The 16,033-nt window shown below is 32.4% G+C and overlaps 1 protein-coding gene across 1 annotated transcript; it reads left to right on the forward strand.

The window, feature by feature from the left end:
- Positions 1–1,348: 1,348 nt before the first annotated feature.
- On the forward strand, positions 1,349–13,526 carry beta-Man (beta-mannosidase). Its single transcript, XM_088242950.1, has 12 exons — positions 1,349–2,033; positions 3,124–3,270; positions 4,387–4,535; positions 4,611–4,804; positions 5,319–5,583; positions 6,323–6,476; positions 7,712–7,822; positions 7,938–8,112; positions 10,270–10,849; positions 11,184–11,313; positions 12,136–12,533; positions 13,146–13,526. The coding sequence occupies exons 1-12, from the start codon at positions 1,889–1,891 to the stop codon at positions 13,389–13,391; spliced, it is 2,694 nt and encodes an 897-aa protein (XP_088099076.1). The 5' UTR covers positions 1,349–1,888; the 3' UTR covers positions 13,392–13,526.
- Positions 13,527–16,033: the final 2,507 nt, after the last annotated feature.

Below are 16,033 nucleotides of genomic sequence, written 5' to 3' on the forward strand. Positions count from 1 at the left end.
TAGCGAGATCTCATGCACTGTTTTATGCACCCAGAAGCCGTACAAATGCAAGTCAGAATTCACTCATTAATAGGGCAATTTGCTTGCTGAATACGGCTTCTGAGGATAATATGGACCTATTTTTCTGTACATATCGGCAGTTTAGCAGCTATCTAATTCCTATTCATCAACTTAATAATTACAATCTGCGTTATGTGATGAGATAAACAACCCGTAAAGTAATGCAGACTACAATTGTCAAATAAATATCAGTAATCATTTGAACTGCCTCCAAAATGTTTATAGCTGGACGGTTAATATCTTTCGCTGCCCTACTTCGCCAAGAGTCAGGGTCATTTCACAACATGCTTCTCCAAGCCACTGCAGAGTGGATCCATTAACCTCTGTTCCAGCAGTGGCTGCGAATGCTAAGACCGCCATGAGGACATATTTTAGTTCAAATTTTTTAAACAACTTTTTATTTTATTTTATTAATTTAAATACACATTAGTTATTTCTATTTTTATTTTTTATTTTACTTTTGTACATAATGTTATTTGTACATTGGCGGGCTTATTGCCAAATGGCAATTTCTTCCAACCAACCAATAAAATAAAAGTTTTATTTGTATAATTCAAGTTACAGAACATATTCAATAGAAAAAAAAGATTCAAAAACTAAAGATATATAAAAATATAAATAAACGTATTTGTTTATAAATTGCCTTAAATCAAAACTATTTCTCAATGGGAAAAGGGAAAAAAGAGGGAAAAGGAAAGGAGGAGAGATTAAGGAAGAGAAAGGAAATGTTTCTTCAGACGTGATTTAAACAGAGATAATGTAGTAACATCTTTGATGGTGGATGGCAGATGATTCCACAGTCGAGCCGCATGTACACTATATGAGTTAGAGAAGAAACAGAAATTGTGGATGGGTTTTAAGAGAGTTTCTACACTGTTCTCTGAAAATTAAATATGTTTTTTTTTGTTTTACGTGGTAGAATTGATTCTGCACTATTAGTCATTTTACTGGAATACAAATTTTAATCGTTACTATTAAATTTCGTGCATATACAGCACATCTACTTATTTCATTGGATAATCTACAATATTTTAGGATTGCATGTAGGTACCTACATAAAAAATAATATAATAAAGACGTAACCCGCATAAGTAGGTACTTAGACTATTGATTTATTTCGATATTTATTTTTAAAATCGTAAATATTTATTAAAATAAATAAGTTAATATGTACATATTCTGCATATTTACGACTTCCCATAATATTACTGTAACCAGTAGGTAACGTTATTTTGTTTTGTAAAATTCACCGGCCGGTATCTGTCAAACAAAACAGCTGTTCTAAACTGTCAAAAGAATAAGTTTTCAGCGTTTTCAGATTCCGTCGTTTTGCGCTTGACTGATCTTTATTTTTGAAATTTGTCACGAATGATTTTATTTACATCCGTATATTGAAACGACCTTTGAGACCTTAACAAGACTGATTGAAAAATAACGTAACATTAACTTATGCCTGTATTATGAACTACGAACAATAAATAATGTTGAAGTGTACGAAACGGCCAAAGCACGTACGAAATAAGTATTACAATTTATCGGTGAAAGATTCGATTCCGATAAGAACATACGAATACTTAGTCCCTATCAAACAAATGTGGATATGTAAATAAGTACATGCAATGAACATTACTTATTGATAAATATCTAAATAATCCAAAATACTTGAGATACGACTTTTCATTGAGCCATGATAGTGTTTTATTTTTTCGAGTGGAAAAATTCACTAGTTAATCTGTTCCTCGCGCAGTTCACTTGAAAGGTTTCTCCCTAAAATTAAACGTTTATATGTGAATGTGCAAATAGTTTCAGTTGAAACATAAAAGCCACCATGCTTGCTTTTATTTTATTGATGATAGCCTTTTTTGTGAGCCCTTTTGCAAAATGTTGTGCCGAACCTTCCAATAATTACATTTTAAGTTTAAATTCAGACAATCAATATGGGGGAGGATGGACTGTTCAGAATGAAAACAATAGTAAGTATTTTTGTATTTGTTTAATTCTCATTTGAAATTGAAACTTTATTCATTCATTTCAATTTTATTTTTCACGTCACAATTTTTTTCCTAATATTTAAATCGTGATTACTTATTATCAAACTTTTCTTTCTGTTACACGTGAGATTTAATAATGTTTAAATCAATATATTTTAAGCTTACTTTCCCAGATAAAATGTGTAAAAGGAGATATTCCGAAACTGTTTGAAATTTCATTAACAATCTCATTAATTAATTTTTATTTATTTATTTGTTATTATTATTAACAAGCCAGGAGGCCCAATTACAGCACAGAACACCCAGGCTTATGAAAAATCACATTTTATTTTTGTGTTCTCTCTTCCATGTGTAAAGTGTCTTAGCCATTACACCATGTATCTAAGTTGTGTAGTAAAAAATATTTTAATTGAAAGATCACAAAATTACAGTGCTTCAAAAAATATTTTTTAATCTTCTTCTTCTGTCTTATTATCTACTGCTGAATAAAGACCTCACGTCTCCACTCCTTCCTATCACCCGTTTTTATCATCCATCAGCTATCGAGGCAACGTCATCGACCTATCTTTTTTGTGGCCTTCCAACACCTCTTTTGCCCATGGTCTCCACTTTATTATTCTGGGTGTCCACCTACCACCATTTTGCCTCGCCAAGTGCCCTACCTACTGCCATTTTAATTTTGCTGTATAATCCATGATATACAATACTCCGGTTTGGCACCTTATTTCTTATTCTGTACGTCTAATCTCTAAACATACACCGAGCATCTGTCTTTCCATGGATCGTTGCGTGAATTTTGATTTCTGGCTTTTTTTATGTGTCACAGACATAGTTTCTAGTCCTTATGTTGTCACTGGCAATGTACGCAATTCATAGACTTGTTTTATTAAGCATTTTAGGACTTGTTTATTTTTTAATAAAGAAGTAAATTCCCATAAAATAATCTGGGTTGGATTCCTCGCAATATTAAAATGTTATTCTTTCAAGCCTGAATGTGCTGTGTTATAGTTTACTATCGCAATTAGGCCTCTTATATGTTTTTATAAACCTCAAATTACCCTTTTTTACATAGCTTTTAAAACTGAAGCAACGGTGCCAGGAGGCATATATTCAGATTTGATGAAAGCTGAAATCATCGACGATGTTTACTTTGAATTTAATGATGTCAAGACAAGATGGGTGTCTAAAACAGTGTGGCAGTATAAAAGAATTTTTGCTGGTAAGCTTTTTCTTATAATTTAATTAATTATTTTAAACCGGATCATCTTTCTTCATCACCATATTTGAGATGGCAAAGGAAAAAATGGATATAAAATGTAAAAAATGTAACTAAGTAGTCAAATATGAAATCATCAGATAATGAGCATTAAAAAATCCTGAATCCTTAATGGTCTGTAATCAACATAGCCACAGATTAGCAACCTACCAATCCAATTAGTTGAAGACAACAAAAAATGATCTGTTGTAATAAAAATAGTGAAATACCTGTCTCGATGTAGGCTTAACTAGCGAACAAAATGTATTTTAAAAGAATTCATATTCAATAAACAAAGTTATGAAATGTTTTAGAATTATCAAGCTACCATTCGTTTAGCTTCTTATATACTATTTGAAATTATTCATCCAAGGTAGTTTTAGTGAGTTTCAATGTTCTGTAATTTAAGCCGGAAGTCAAAATATGAGTAACAAAATACATATATGTGCATACAAACTTTACGGTCTATATTTTTTATTTACGTTTGTCCACCTTGTGGTATGCGTTATTGTTTTTTTATATGAATAAATCATGCACAATAAATATGCATACGCACACACTAGGGACACTTGCGTAAAATTTTATTAAAAAAATATCTTGATTATATGTTAAAGTGGCCTTTATCCATATTTTATATAGTATTTGTATGTTAGTACAGAATTTGAGTGAAAAATTGGATGGAAATCAGAATATGTTTTAAAATTCACCATTTGCATACAAGATTTCAACCATTTTATGTCTTTTGCGATACAGGACTTTCCAAGTCAAATCTGATCAGTTTTCTGATGCCTCCTATTTATAACCTTATTATTTCCTTATTTATAACCTTATGTACTCTTTCAAACTTTCAAAGTATACACTAGCAAAAACCACGCTAAGAAATATTGTTGAGTTATACTAACACTAATTTACATACAAACTTATACTGTGATACTAGCAAACCTAATGATATAAGGAACTAGGAGGCCAGATACTTTTCAAACGTAGACATCAACTTCAAAATGTCTGCATTAAAAAAAATTACCTTTAGCATGAAATACCACCGTTTTTAATGATATCTAAAACGCTGTTTTTTTTTAGTTACAAGCGCCATTTTGGAAAAACAAATCGTTGAGATAGTCTTCCACGGTCTTGATACCATTGCGCTTATTTCTATCAACGGTCGACCAGTGGCCATGACGGATAATATGTTTGTGAGATATAGTTACAACATCAAAGAATATCTTAAGGTTTGTAGCATCCCTGCTTGAGTGTATAACCTCTCGAGACCCAAAACCATCATTCAATAATATTTTTTACAACAGGTTGGTGATAATGAGGTGATGGTGGAGTTTGACTCGCCTGTAGAAGCCGCTGCTTCTCTATCTGCAAAGGAAATGATACCTCCAGATTGTGTTCCCGAGTATTATAACGGAGAATGCCACGCCAACCAGCTCCGCAAGATGCAAGCTTCCTTCTCTTGGGACTGGGGACCCGCTTTACCCTCAGTGGGTATTTGGTAAATCAACATATTAATTTTTTAAATAATACTAATACTACAATAAAGAGTATGGAATTTCACACATGCCTATCTTGCCGTACAATATTTAATATAGTTTGAATTAAAATAATAGAATGCATTCAATCATTATATTATCCAAATGAATTGGTAGTTGTACTGGGCTAATAAAAATAGTAATCTATTGAAATCGCCCTAACTTCACACCGAATGAGTTCATTAGAATGAGAGTAGCAGTTTCAGGAGTAATAAATTGAATTGAATGCAAATGGACCAATGGATGAATTGCTCAATCTCCACAATGAAATTATTAGAATAATCGTTTGATTATGAAAAGTGTTTGATCAATTTCATCTTTGCGAAAGATTCATCAAAATACTTTTTCTCAAAAAAGAGTAAAACAGTGAAAATTGTAATTACTACCAATTTTTATTAAGTTTAGCAACTCACAAGTCAACTTTCAACAAGTCTCAGAATATTCTTGTTATTCTTATTTGATATTATTTTTTTACAGGAAACCTGTCGACATTGAAGCGTACAACAGTGCAGTTATAAGAGATATAGTCACTGTTACGAAGCATTTGGAAAGTGAAGGAATTTGGGACTTAACTTTAAAAATCTATTTAGATGTCTCCAATGGAATTACCGATCTCGAAGGGCATTTGGAAGCTATGATCACGGTAGACAATGATGTTAAAATCACAGTGTATGACTTTGTAAAAGATAATGTATTAAAGACGAGACACCTTGAAAAATTGTTGAATATTCGTGTAAATGATGTAAGTATCAAATCTGAAAATTTCAATAAAACTGCCAAGTACATTTATGCAAAACTGTCCTTTATATTGTCTTTATTGCCCCTTATATATTATTACATATACAGCTTTTAACAAAATGAAAAATCTTCTTTGTGATGATAATATAAACCTAAAGCTGAGACAACGGATGGCCAAATGTTATGTACGGTATGTCTTACAGTGTAGACGCGTGGACTCTTCCAGTTAATATTATAAACCGCCTTGAAACATTTGAAATGTGGATCCATCCTAGAATGTTAAGAATATCTTGGACTAATGTGATAATTTACAATGAAGTATTACGTAGAGTCAATACGAATAAACTATTCACCATCATTAAGCTCCGCAAGATTTCATATTTTGGCCATGTGTTGAGAGGTGATAAATATGCCATACTTCAGCTTGTCACTAAGGGAAAAATCGAGGGACTTAGAAGGTTCAGAAGAAAACAGCTTTCCTGGCTTCGAAACATCCAAAAATGGACCAGTATTAGAACTGTGGAAGAACCGTTTCGCACTGCTCATGATAGGGAAGCTTTCTCCCAAGTGGTCGTTAAGAAGAATATTATATACATTTATGAAAGGAGAAAATAAAAAATAAAAAAGAACTCTTTCTCTTTTCCATCTCTTCTTTCTTTCTGTTGACATTGCTCGCTATCCACGCCAAAATACTAAAACTATAAAAACATAGAGAAACTTTTATGGACTTTTTTGTTTTACAGGCACAAATTAAAAGATGGTGGCCAAATGGTTTTGGTGAACAAACTCTATATAACGTAAAGGTCACATTCCAAAGTACTCAATTTGTGGATGAATACTTCCACAAGAGTGTGCGTGTTGGTTTTAGAACTTTGGAACTTATCCAAGAACCTTTAGGTGAGTGCCTAATTATGTTACTTCAGCAGTAGTATCGATATACTTCAATTTCTAATAAGAATTTGAAATACATCTGAAATCTCAAATTGAAATTTTCAAAATCCCTTTGGAAGTAAATGCATAAACTTAGATAAAAACTTGCGAAAATGCCTTGTCACGCTTTGTGCACCTGTTACAGACATTTTATGAAAAAATCCTTTCATAATCCCAGATCATATAAGTCAAAACTCTAAATGCATTAAAACCACTTCAAGATAATTTATTTTTCTCTAATTCCATCGAACTTTGGGAATATTTTGAAAAGCTGTAGCTGCTTGTTTCTATACAAATGTACATTAGGGTATTCGTGCACGGCGTCTTTAATAAATAAAACCAATATATTAATGTATTTGCCAGTTCAGAGACAAAATAGAGCTGAGAGCACGTCGGTTTGAATTGTAATTTTTTTTAAATATAAGACGGGATGTGGGACTGTGTAAGTACATAAACTATCTAATATGCTCAATGTTTATTTTTTGTAAATTTATTGATATAATTTTAAGTTGCTAGAATTCCTTTCCTTCATTGGTAATCTAGCTTCAATATGTTATCTATGGGGTATAGAAAAACATTAGCTCAGTAGCTGCAAGACTTGTTGATCTAACTTTTATTTTTTTAAATAAGTTTTTTATTTTTTTTAGTATCATCCAAACACTAAACTTCATTGTCAAATTAAAACATGATGTCAATGGGTGCTAGATTTATTATCGTCCATGTGCTCTGTAGCTGCAAGACGTACTGTAATCTAGCTCCTATTTGTTATAATTGAAATATATCTTAATTGGAAATGAGGAACTAGAATCGTCCATGCGCTCTGTAGCTGCGAGACATGCTAATATATTTTTTTATTGTATAACGTTCTTGAGGTAATTTTCCCAAATTATGCCACTATAATTATAATAATAAAATACCTAGCGTCGGCGGCCATCTAGTTCGCACCTTGGCCTTTAATATCGAAATTTATCAAGAACTTGAAAAAAAAATTGATTTGAAATATTTGAAGACTTTCCATTTCTTTTATTTCTTCTGGTAACTCATTGTACAGTTATAAACCCACGAAAAGTTTTGAGACAGTTTTTCTCCAAATTGGTAATGTTATATTTTTTATCTCTAGTTTCATAATTATGTATTACGTACATATTTCTTAACTTCTCTAATTTTGTTTCTCTGTGCATATGATTTGTTTTTTTTTATAGATAATGGGCTGACATTTTACTTTAAAGTCAATGGATATCCTATTTTTATGAAAGGTTCAAACTGGATTCCTGGGAAAATTCTTCCAGAATTGGGTTACGAAAAAGAATTAGGTGAGAATATTATTTTTCCAGCTTCAGCTCTGTTTCTATCATATTTAAAGTGTATGTAATATTTTTATTCAAAAGAGTAAACCGATATTTTTATTCCATCAAATGTTTGTTTTAGTGGACAACCTTCTAGAATCTGCTAAAAATATCCATATGAACATGTTACGTGTATGGGGAGGAGGAGTTTATGAATCAGATTACTTCTATGAGAAGTGTGATGAACTAGGAATCTTGGTATGGCAAGACATGATGTTTGCTTGCAGTATGTACCCAGCCAACAATAAATTCCTCAGGTAATGCAAATTGGCAAAAATCATTCAAATAAGCCAAAACAGTTACATTCAAAAAAATCTTTGGATATTTCACATTTCTGTGGGAATTGGCCCACTCTTTGCCAAGATTAGAGATGAGACCACACCGTGTGTAGTGCACACAGTGTTTTTAAATGAGCATTGCGCAAACTTTTTTGCGGACACTACAAACATGTTTTAACACAGTTTGTTATCATCGTGCACTCGCTCATGTCACGATTGTGGCATATGAAAATAGCCTAAAGGCATAGAATTAAGAATAGTCCAGAAGGAGCGTAGAATCATATTTGAATATACCGGACTGTGTCCAATAATTCCCCCACTTAGACACACTTTCGCCGCGCGCATACGTTAAGTCGCCGGGTAATGTTGCTTGATGGGAAAAAAAAAAAAATCATAACACAAATGTAAGGTAAAAAAAAGCAATCTGTTAATTTCTCTAAAATTTTATTGTGCACGCGGAAACATTGATTGACACAACATATTAGATAAATAAAGGGTCATTTAATAAGAGTAATTGAATTTATGAACTTTGAACTTAAAATATAAAACAAATTTTATTTGACACAAAATGGATATTTTTATATCATGCTAAATAATATTTGATGTTTTAAAGATAATGTCGTTCAAATGTCTCCCACGGCGTTGTTTAATCTGAGGTCTAATTTTCATTAGTTCTTTTATTAAATGAGCAAAGTCGGGTAAAAAAAAAATCTACCCTGGCAACACTAACGAAATTTCCATTTTGTTTCTTCGACAATCTGACAGATAGAAAAATAATTAAATTTTTAAGTAATTCATTTGCTACTTAAACATTCGTTTGTTAATTACACAAGAAATGTGATGCCACCCTGTTTCTTTAAGATCCTAGCAGTATCTCTACACTTTAAAAGGACACAACACGGCATAGTTGAATTCAAATCAGGTGTTGCGTATTGAGCGATGTCTACAAAGAAACTAATTGGGCAAAACGTAAACTTATCCATTTATGAGTAGTTGAGTCCCCTTCTGTTTGATGTGCGTATGCGTTTTCTGGACTATTCTTAATTCTATGCCTAAAGGTGTAGATGCACAGTACCAATCTTATCATTTTGCTTTGTGTGATGATAAATAATAATATTATCATGGTGAATTGGTGAATTGGAGAAGGCGATTTGACAGCTAGTTTTGCTGTTACACTGTAAATTAGGACAAAGTACACCGTAAAGTTGAAAAATCAATTAATCAAAATAAATTAGTAATGAAATCATATTGTCACGTAATTGCAGAAACACAAACATAATATTTTGACATTAAATTTCAATTGTCAAACGATACTTTTATGTTTAGGTAGTATCAATGATTAACACGATTAACATGTTTTTTATCAATGATTAACACGATTAACATGTTACAATAAATTCACATAGTACATTTACTAACTACACCCTGAAGCTAACTTTACACAATACAATTTTAGTTAGTAAAACACCCGTTAAGTAGCGCTGAATATTACACGTTTTTAGTGCTTAATTGTGAACTACATATTAGTGTGTGTGGTGATTGATTGAATGATTTCCCACCACTATTACAATCTGTCAATAAAAAGTTTAAAAAAATTGAGAGCGTTGGTGTTCTTCTGGAAACATTTCAAAAACAATAGTAATGAAAAAGAATGTCTTAAAGACGTTTTACATTGGGCATAAAATGGTACAAGATCTTGCCCAAGTTCTTGCTCAGTTTTTTGAACAATAATTACTGTGCCAAATCTGGCTTAACCTAGTCATAACCAAACAAAACAAACCACTGCCACATTTGTTGTTGCCAGCATTAAAATCACTCTTAGTTTCGATTAACAGACTTTCTTTCCATTGTTTGTGAAAAAAAAAAGTTATGCATAATTTAGGAATGGATCACCAAGAGCATAAAATAAACATTTTAGCATAGTATATTCTTTCAAAAATAATGCGCGAGTCTACCTTATGAAGGAATATTAGTTTTCATGTTAATTTTTTTTTTATACCCATGTTTTAATGTTGTTTTTTATGTTTATATATCTAACTGAACTCATTATATTTTTATTTTTTATATTGTAAAAGGCACTTGTCAAAAAAATACTGTCCAAAAAATTACCTAAGCAAATCTTTATGTGTCATCTAGTTCGGTTTCTAAAGAAGTGGAGCAAGTAATAAAGCGACTTCAGCATCATCCTAGTATAGCAATATGGGCTGGGAACAACGAAAATGAAGCAGCACTTCGAGACAACTGGTACGGCACAGGCACCATGTTTGATCACTACAAGAGTGAATACATTAGCCTGTACGTCGACACTATCAGACCTATTGTTAATAGTGTCGATCCAACCAGAACATATGTTGTCTCCAGCCCGAGTAATGGTTTACAGTCGGAATCGGAAGGGTTCGTAGCCAGTAATCCCTCTGACTCTCGCTACGGAGATACTCATTACTATAACTACATTCAAGACTTATGGTCTATGGACACGTATCCCAATTCTCGATTCTGTTCAGAATACGGCTTCCAGTCGATCCCATCTTACGAAACATTGGCATCAGCAACCGATGATTTAAACAATCTGCAATTGAACAGTACATTCATGAATCACAGAGAACACAGCACATTCAATGGCTACAAAAGTATTGAAAATCAAATAATAAAACAGTTTGGAGAGCTTGATTCGACCAATCCAGATTATTTCAAATATTTCCAGTATTACAGTCAGGTAGGTCTTGAGATTTAAGTATTTTCTAAACCATTTTATTAGAAAGAAAAAGTATTTGAAGAGTAACAGAAACATTTAATGAATACATCAAGGTTTTGATCAAATCACAACAAAACTGTGCGCAGTAAATGTAAAAATATATTCAGAATTATGAGATAGGCAAGAAGTATGAAAACAGTGCTTCACACTTGCTGACAGAAAAAATTATAAGAACATTTTTTAAAAAGATCTATAAAGCAATGATGCTTAAATACTTACTTTTATACAAAAGTCTGTTTTTAGTGTGTATTCGTATATATTTTTTTAAGTATTATATAAATGCTCGTCTGTCTAGATTATACAAGCTTGGGCAATGAAGACAGAGACGGAGTTCTACAGACAGTCCAGAGAAGATTGGAAGACGATGGGTGCTTTGTATTGGCAACTCAATGATGTTTGGCAGGCACCAACATGGTCAGGAATAGGTAAAGTCTACATAGTTTATTCAACTTTAATATTAAACAAAGGAAACATTCATCAAACCCATATTTAAATATTTCTCGGAGACAGAGATCTTTAAGAGAAGAGAATTTACATCAAATATGGTGGTAGTGATTTTTAGAATGTTGCATGTGGATGTTTCCATTCAATATAGATTTTAAAAATTAAGGAATTATAAAAGCATAAAGTTAGGTAGAAGGGTGAATGTGAAGTGAATGTCTGAGCCAAATTACCAGTTTTCTTCTGAGCTGTGAGCCAAAATATTAAGATAACCATCCATACATGCATAGGCTCTAGTATAAAAATAAATCACAGTAATTAAACCTAAATTAAAAAATCATATGATGCACTCTGGATTCAAATAATTTTCTTGATAAATAACTGCAGTACTAGTCCAGTAAAATTTTATTTAACATTACACTTACTGACGCGCTCTTGATTGTAATTATTCCAACGCTCCGGGCGCATTTATTAATTTCCTCAAAAATCAGACTTAATCGCATTCTGGATTGAAATTATTCAACAAATAAACACTTCAATAAATGACACACAGGTTCGTGAATGAATTTTGGCATGATCAAAACTCCACATTTCCGCAGACCGGATCAAAATGCCCCACGGGCCAGATTCAGCCCGCGGCCCCACATGTGCTATATAGTATAAAAATTCATCACATAACCAGCCAATTAGTCATGAGCCCTGTAATTGACATACTTCTATACTCCATTGTCAATTTTTTAAAAATCTGTTTAGAGTTAAATCCATATTCATTTTTCCAATATTGTTAATTTCAACATTTATTTCAGAATTTGGGGGGTACTGGAAAATGTTACATTACTATGGGAAAGATTTTTTCAGTCCTATCTTAATATCCCCGAGACTTTTATCTACAAATGAAATAACAGTTCATGTTATTAACGATAACCTTGAGCCGATTGTAAATGCAGATATGATTATTGAAACATTCTATTGGAACAGTTTAACTCCGGTGGAAAGCACATCGAAAACAATTGATGTTAAATCATTAACAGCGGAGAAATTTAAATCAAATTTGGTACTACCTTCAGCTGCAGAGCGCAAACGTGTCTATTATAGATTTTCACTGAGAGATCATTTCAATGAATCTGAAATACTAAGTCCTTACAACTATATATTCCCAGTACCGCTGAAAGATATTGAGGGGTATTCAGTGCCCAATATAACGGTAAATATCTCACTTATATTGTATATTTTGCGGATTATTTACATTGTAGTCATCATTATCATTATCGTTTTCTTATTTGCTCCTAAGGGTACTAAATTGGTCAACCAATTGCAGCGTATCTCGGTCATTTTTTTACATAAAGGTAAGATTATCAGTCTTACACTGAAGTGAAGGTCCTAGTTCAATGACTGTGAAATATTTCAGAGTAAAAACACCTATCTAAATTAATATTTCATCTCAACCATGTTGTGAAATCGAACCGAGACCTCTTGCATAGTGGAAAAATCCACTAACCACTACACTACATGTCACAAGCTTTTATCATCATTTCTATCCTGTGAAAATTGGTTTATTCCATTATGTTTTCGCCATCCAATTCCGCCTGTTAATAATTTACCAACTAATAAACAGGAATTAGACAAACAAATCGCTGTAAAATGTGTGCTGAAAATGTAAATGCTAACTTCAAACTATTTGTATGGATTTTTTTGCATATTATAGAGAATTTTCACCATGCAATCAAATGTTTGATTTGTTACTGTATCGAAAAATACATTTTAAAATTCAATTTTGGATTTTACTAATCTTACTCATTATTGAATTATATTTCAGTATGAAATTTTGAATGTGAGTGGAGACGGCCCTGTATACGATGTAGATGTCACCACTAACGGTATTGGACTGTTTGTGTGGCTGCAAGTCCCACACGATGTCGGATGGATCTCAGAGAATGGATTTATCATGTCGGAAAAAACCAAGAGAATTCAGTTGTACGTAACAAACAAGAAGAACCTCGTGAAATTGAAAAATTTGAGTTTGAACCTGTACAATCCCAAACATTTTAGTACAGTGCCATAATATGTATTTGGGTTAAATATTATATGTACTTAAACCATAATATATACTATAATATAAACTTATATATATAGCTGTTTTATATGGATGTAACAACTAAAGTATATCTTTTTTTATTAATAAACATTTTCATTTTCATTTTTAAATTATTTCAATTTAACTTAATAAAAAACATTCAGTATTATTTAGCGTAATAACGAAACACAGTTGTTCCTTGGGTCAAACTGAGTCGATTTAGCCCGGTAGGTAATGTCTCACCCCCTGCTGGTGAGGGTGGAGAGGGGTCAAAAACCCATCAGTTGCGCCTCAGTCTGAGCTTTAGTTTAACTACTAGGTCAAGTTTGGTATCGTTTTCGTTTAAACTAAAGACGAGAAAAATTTGGAATTATTTTTTTATATTTTTTTTTTGTTTATCCATTACTTATTGCGATATTTATGAGGGAAGGTGAATGTTTCAGACTCCCAAAAACAAGAATCAAGGCTACTCAGAACAATCTGTACCATAAAGGACTAAAGATGTTTAATAAATTGCCAAAAGAGATTAGGGATGCTGGGTCTATCGCATCGTTTCGTGGGATGGCGATGGTTTTCGTTAAAAGCAAACATTACGATTTTAAAAAATAAAAATACTGTAAATAATAGATCATTATGTACATGCGCCACTGGACAAAATAAACTACAAGTCTACCTGCTTCCGCAACCCTTGACTTTACTGAGGCCCTTTTTCTGAGAAATCATTTTTATAATCCTTGTTTTTGTATGTCATAATAAGGACATTACACGTCACCTTTTTACAATATTTACATTTTAAAATATCCCAACAGTGCTGTCTTACCGGCCTTAGAGTAGATATAAAAATCATGGAAAACGCTAAGCAAATGGCCATTGCGATCAAATAAAAAAAATCACATTTCCATTTTTAAAAATCTAATTGTGGAATTTTTCATCGAGTAGAATTTTCAGAAGGTACTGAGGAATTTATTTTTAAATTTTAAATAAACTGGTCAGATCCTACAGGTAAATGATTAATTCTACAGATAGAACAAAGAAAATGAAGCGGATGGGGCGAATAACTCTAGTACAGACGTCCATTTAGTAGAAAAAATTTAAAGACGTGAAATTATTCATTCATAATGAAGAAATTCAGTGGTTTTTTTAAAAATATTTGTTAAAAGACTATTAATAAACCAAGTCATAATTTTTTTTTCTTTCAATTTTTATATATCGTATTACCAGCGCTATGATTTTTTGAAGTTTTGCATTTCTGAAATAACTCCGCATGTGACGTCAGAGGTTCTCTTCCGCTTATTCTCGATCAGTTCTGCCCATTGGTCCTTCTATAACTCTCTTATCATCGGTTGATTCTTTTTTTTTTTTAAGCCAATCAACAGGCTTAAGTAAGCCCTAATAGATTGGCATTAATGAGTAGTACTTTATCTAAACATTCTTAAAATCGACTTAAATTAACAATGTATATAGGCATAATCTAGGCGGAAATGGCAAGTGTGACATCACGAGTCAGGAGAGACAACACCGCTTGCTTCTTAAATGCCTGCCCTTGCTGTTGGAACACATCGACAGTACCGTTTAGTGAAATTTCGTTCACTGTTCTGAGGATCCTTGGCAGAGGAGAAAAGAATCCGATGTTAGTTTTATAATTTCCCACAGCAAAGACAGGATTGGTACGCAAGTTACGGCAAAGAATAAGGTTTATCTGAGCAAGGATATCATGGGCATCTATACAGTTAGATATTGATTTGTGCAAGAATATCAAACCAGCCAAAATCCTTCTGAATTTAAAACTAAAGATATGAAAGTACTCTAGAGTACTTTCATATCATCGTCTAGACGATCATAATAGTTAATTATGAAAGTATTTGATCCGATTCTAAATATTAACGATTTTAACAATTTACATTGCACCGATTCAATCTGCGTTATATGAATATTATAATTAAGAGACCATATTATTGAATTAAATTCAAGCAAACTACGAACAAATGATTTATACAATGTAATTGCAATTTTCGGGCTTTTGAATGGCTTAGATATTCGCAAAATAAATCCACAGATTTTGGACGCTTTCTTTGAAATGTGGTCAATGTGATGGTTGAATTTTAGTTTGCTATCAAAAAGTATCCCAAGATCTTGAATTGTACGAATCATATGAGCTAGTGACTTCGTTCAAAGTAGTTTGTTTTTATTAAAATATTTTTTATTCGTACATTTTCAGGAAACTTTGCCGTACAATTGAATGCTCCAATTTTTACCGCACTCAAGAAAACCAATTGTATCCAATTTCCCGTAGAGCTAAAGTTCCGCATTGTAAAAAAAAACTGATATTTCCCTATTGTACATAATCACTCAATGAGTATGATTTTGTTTAACCAATTTAATTCATCATTATATTATCTCATATCCGCACCTAATGATGCATAGAGCTCGCAGGAGCGCAGACTGGTAAACCAATCGCAACATACTTGATGATTAGTCATATTATGCCTTTCTGTGGCATTCCAGGGAAAATTATATATTCCAAGAGAAAATACAATTTTGTAAACAAATGTTCCATGTCAACCTTGTCAGGGATGGAACCTATCATGCATGGTACTTACACGCTAGCCACTACACCACATAGAGGTATG

The sequence above is a fragment of the Micrasema longulum genome, unplaced genomic scaffold (genome assembly GCF_059751315.1).
Source record: "Micrasema longulum isolate JH-2025_06_02 unplaced genomic scaffold, ASM5975131v1 h1tg000178l, whole genome shotgun sequence".
Classification (NCBI taxonomy): domain Eukaryota; kingdom Metazoa; phylum Arthropoda; class Insecta; order Trichoptera; family Brachycentridae; genus Micrasema; species Micrasema longulum.

What these genes read in the sequence shown, in the direction of transcription:
- beta-Man (XM_088242950.1), top strand. Translation starts at nt 1,889, where the DNA reads ATGCTTGCTTTTATTTTATTGATGATAGCCTTTTTTGTGAGCCCTTTT. An exon ending in TGAATATTCGTGTAAATGAT is followed by an intron (nt 5,584 to 6,322) that starts GTAAGTATCAAA and finishes TTTGTTTTACAG; the next exon opens with GCACAAATTAAAAGATGGTG. An exon ending in ACCAACATGGTCAGGAATAG is followed by an intron (nt 11,314 to 12,135) that starts GTAAAGTCTACA and finishes CATTTATTTCAG; the next exon opens with AATTTGGGGGGTACTGGAAA.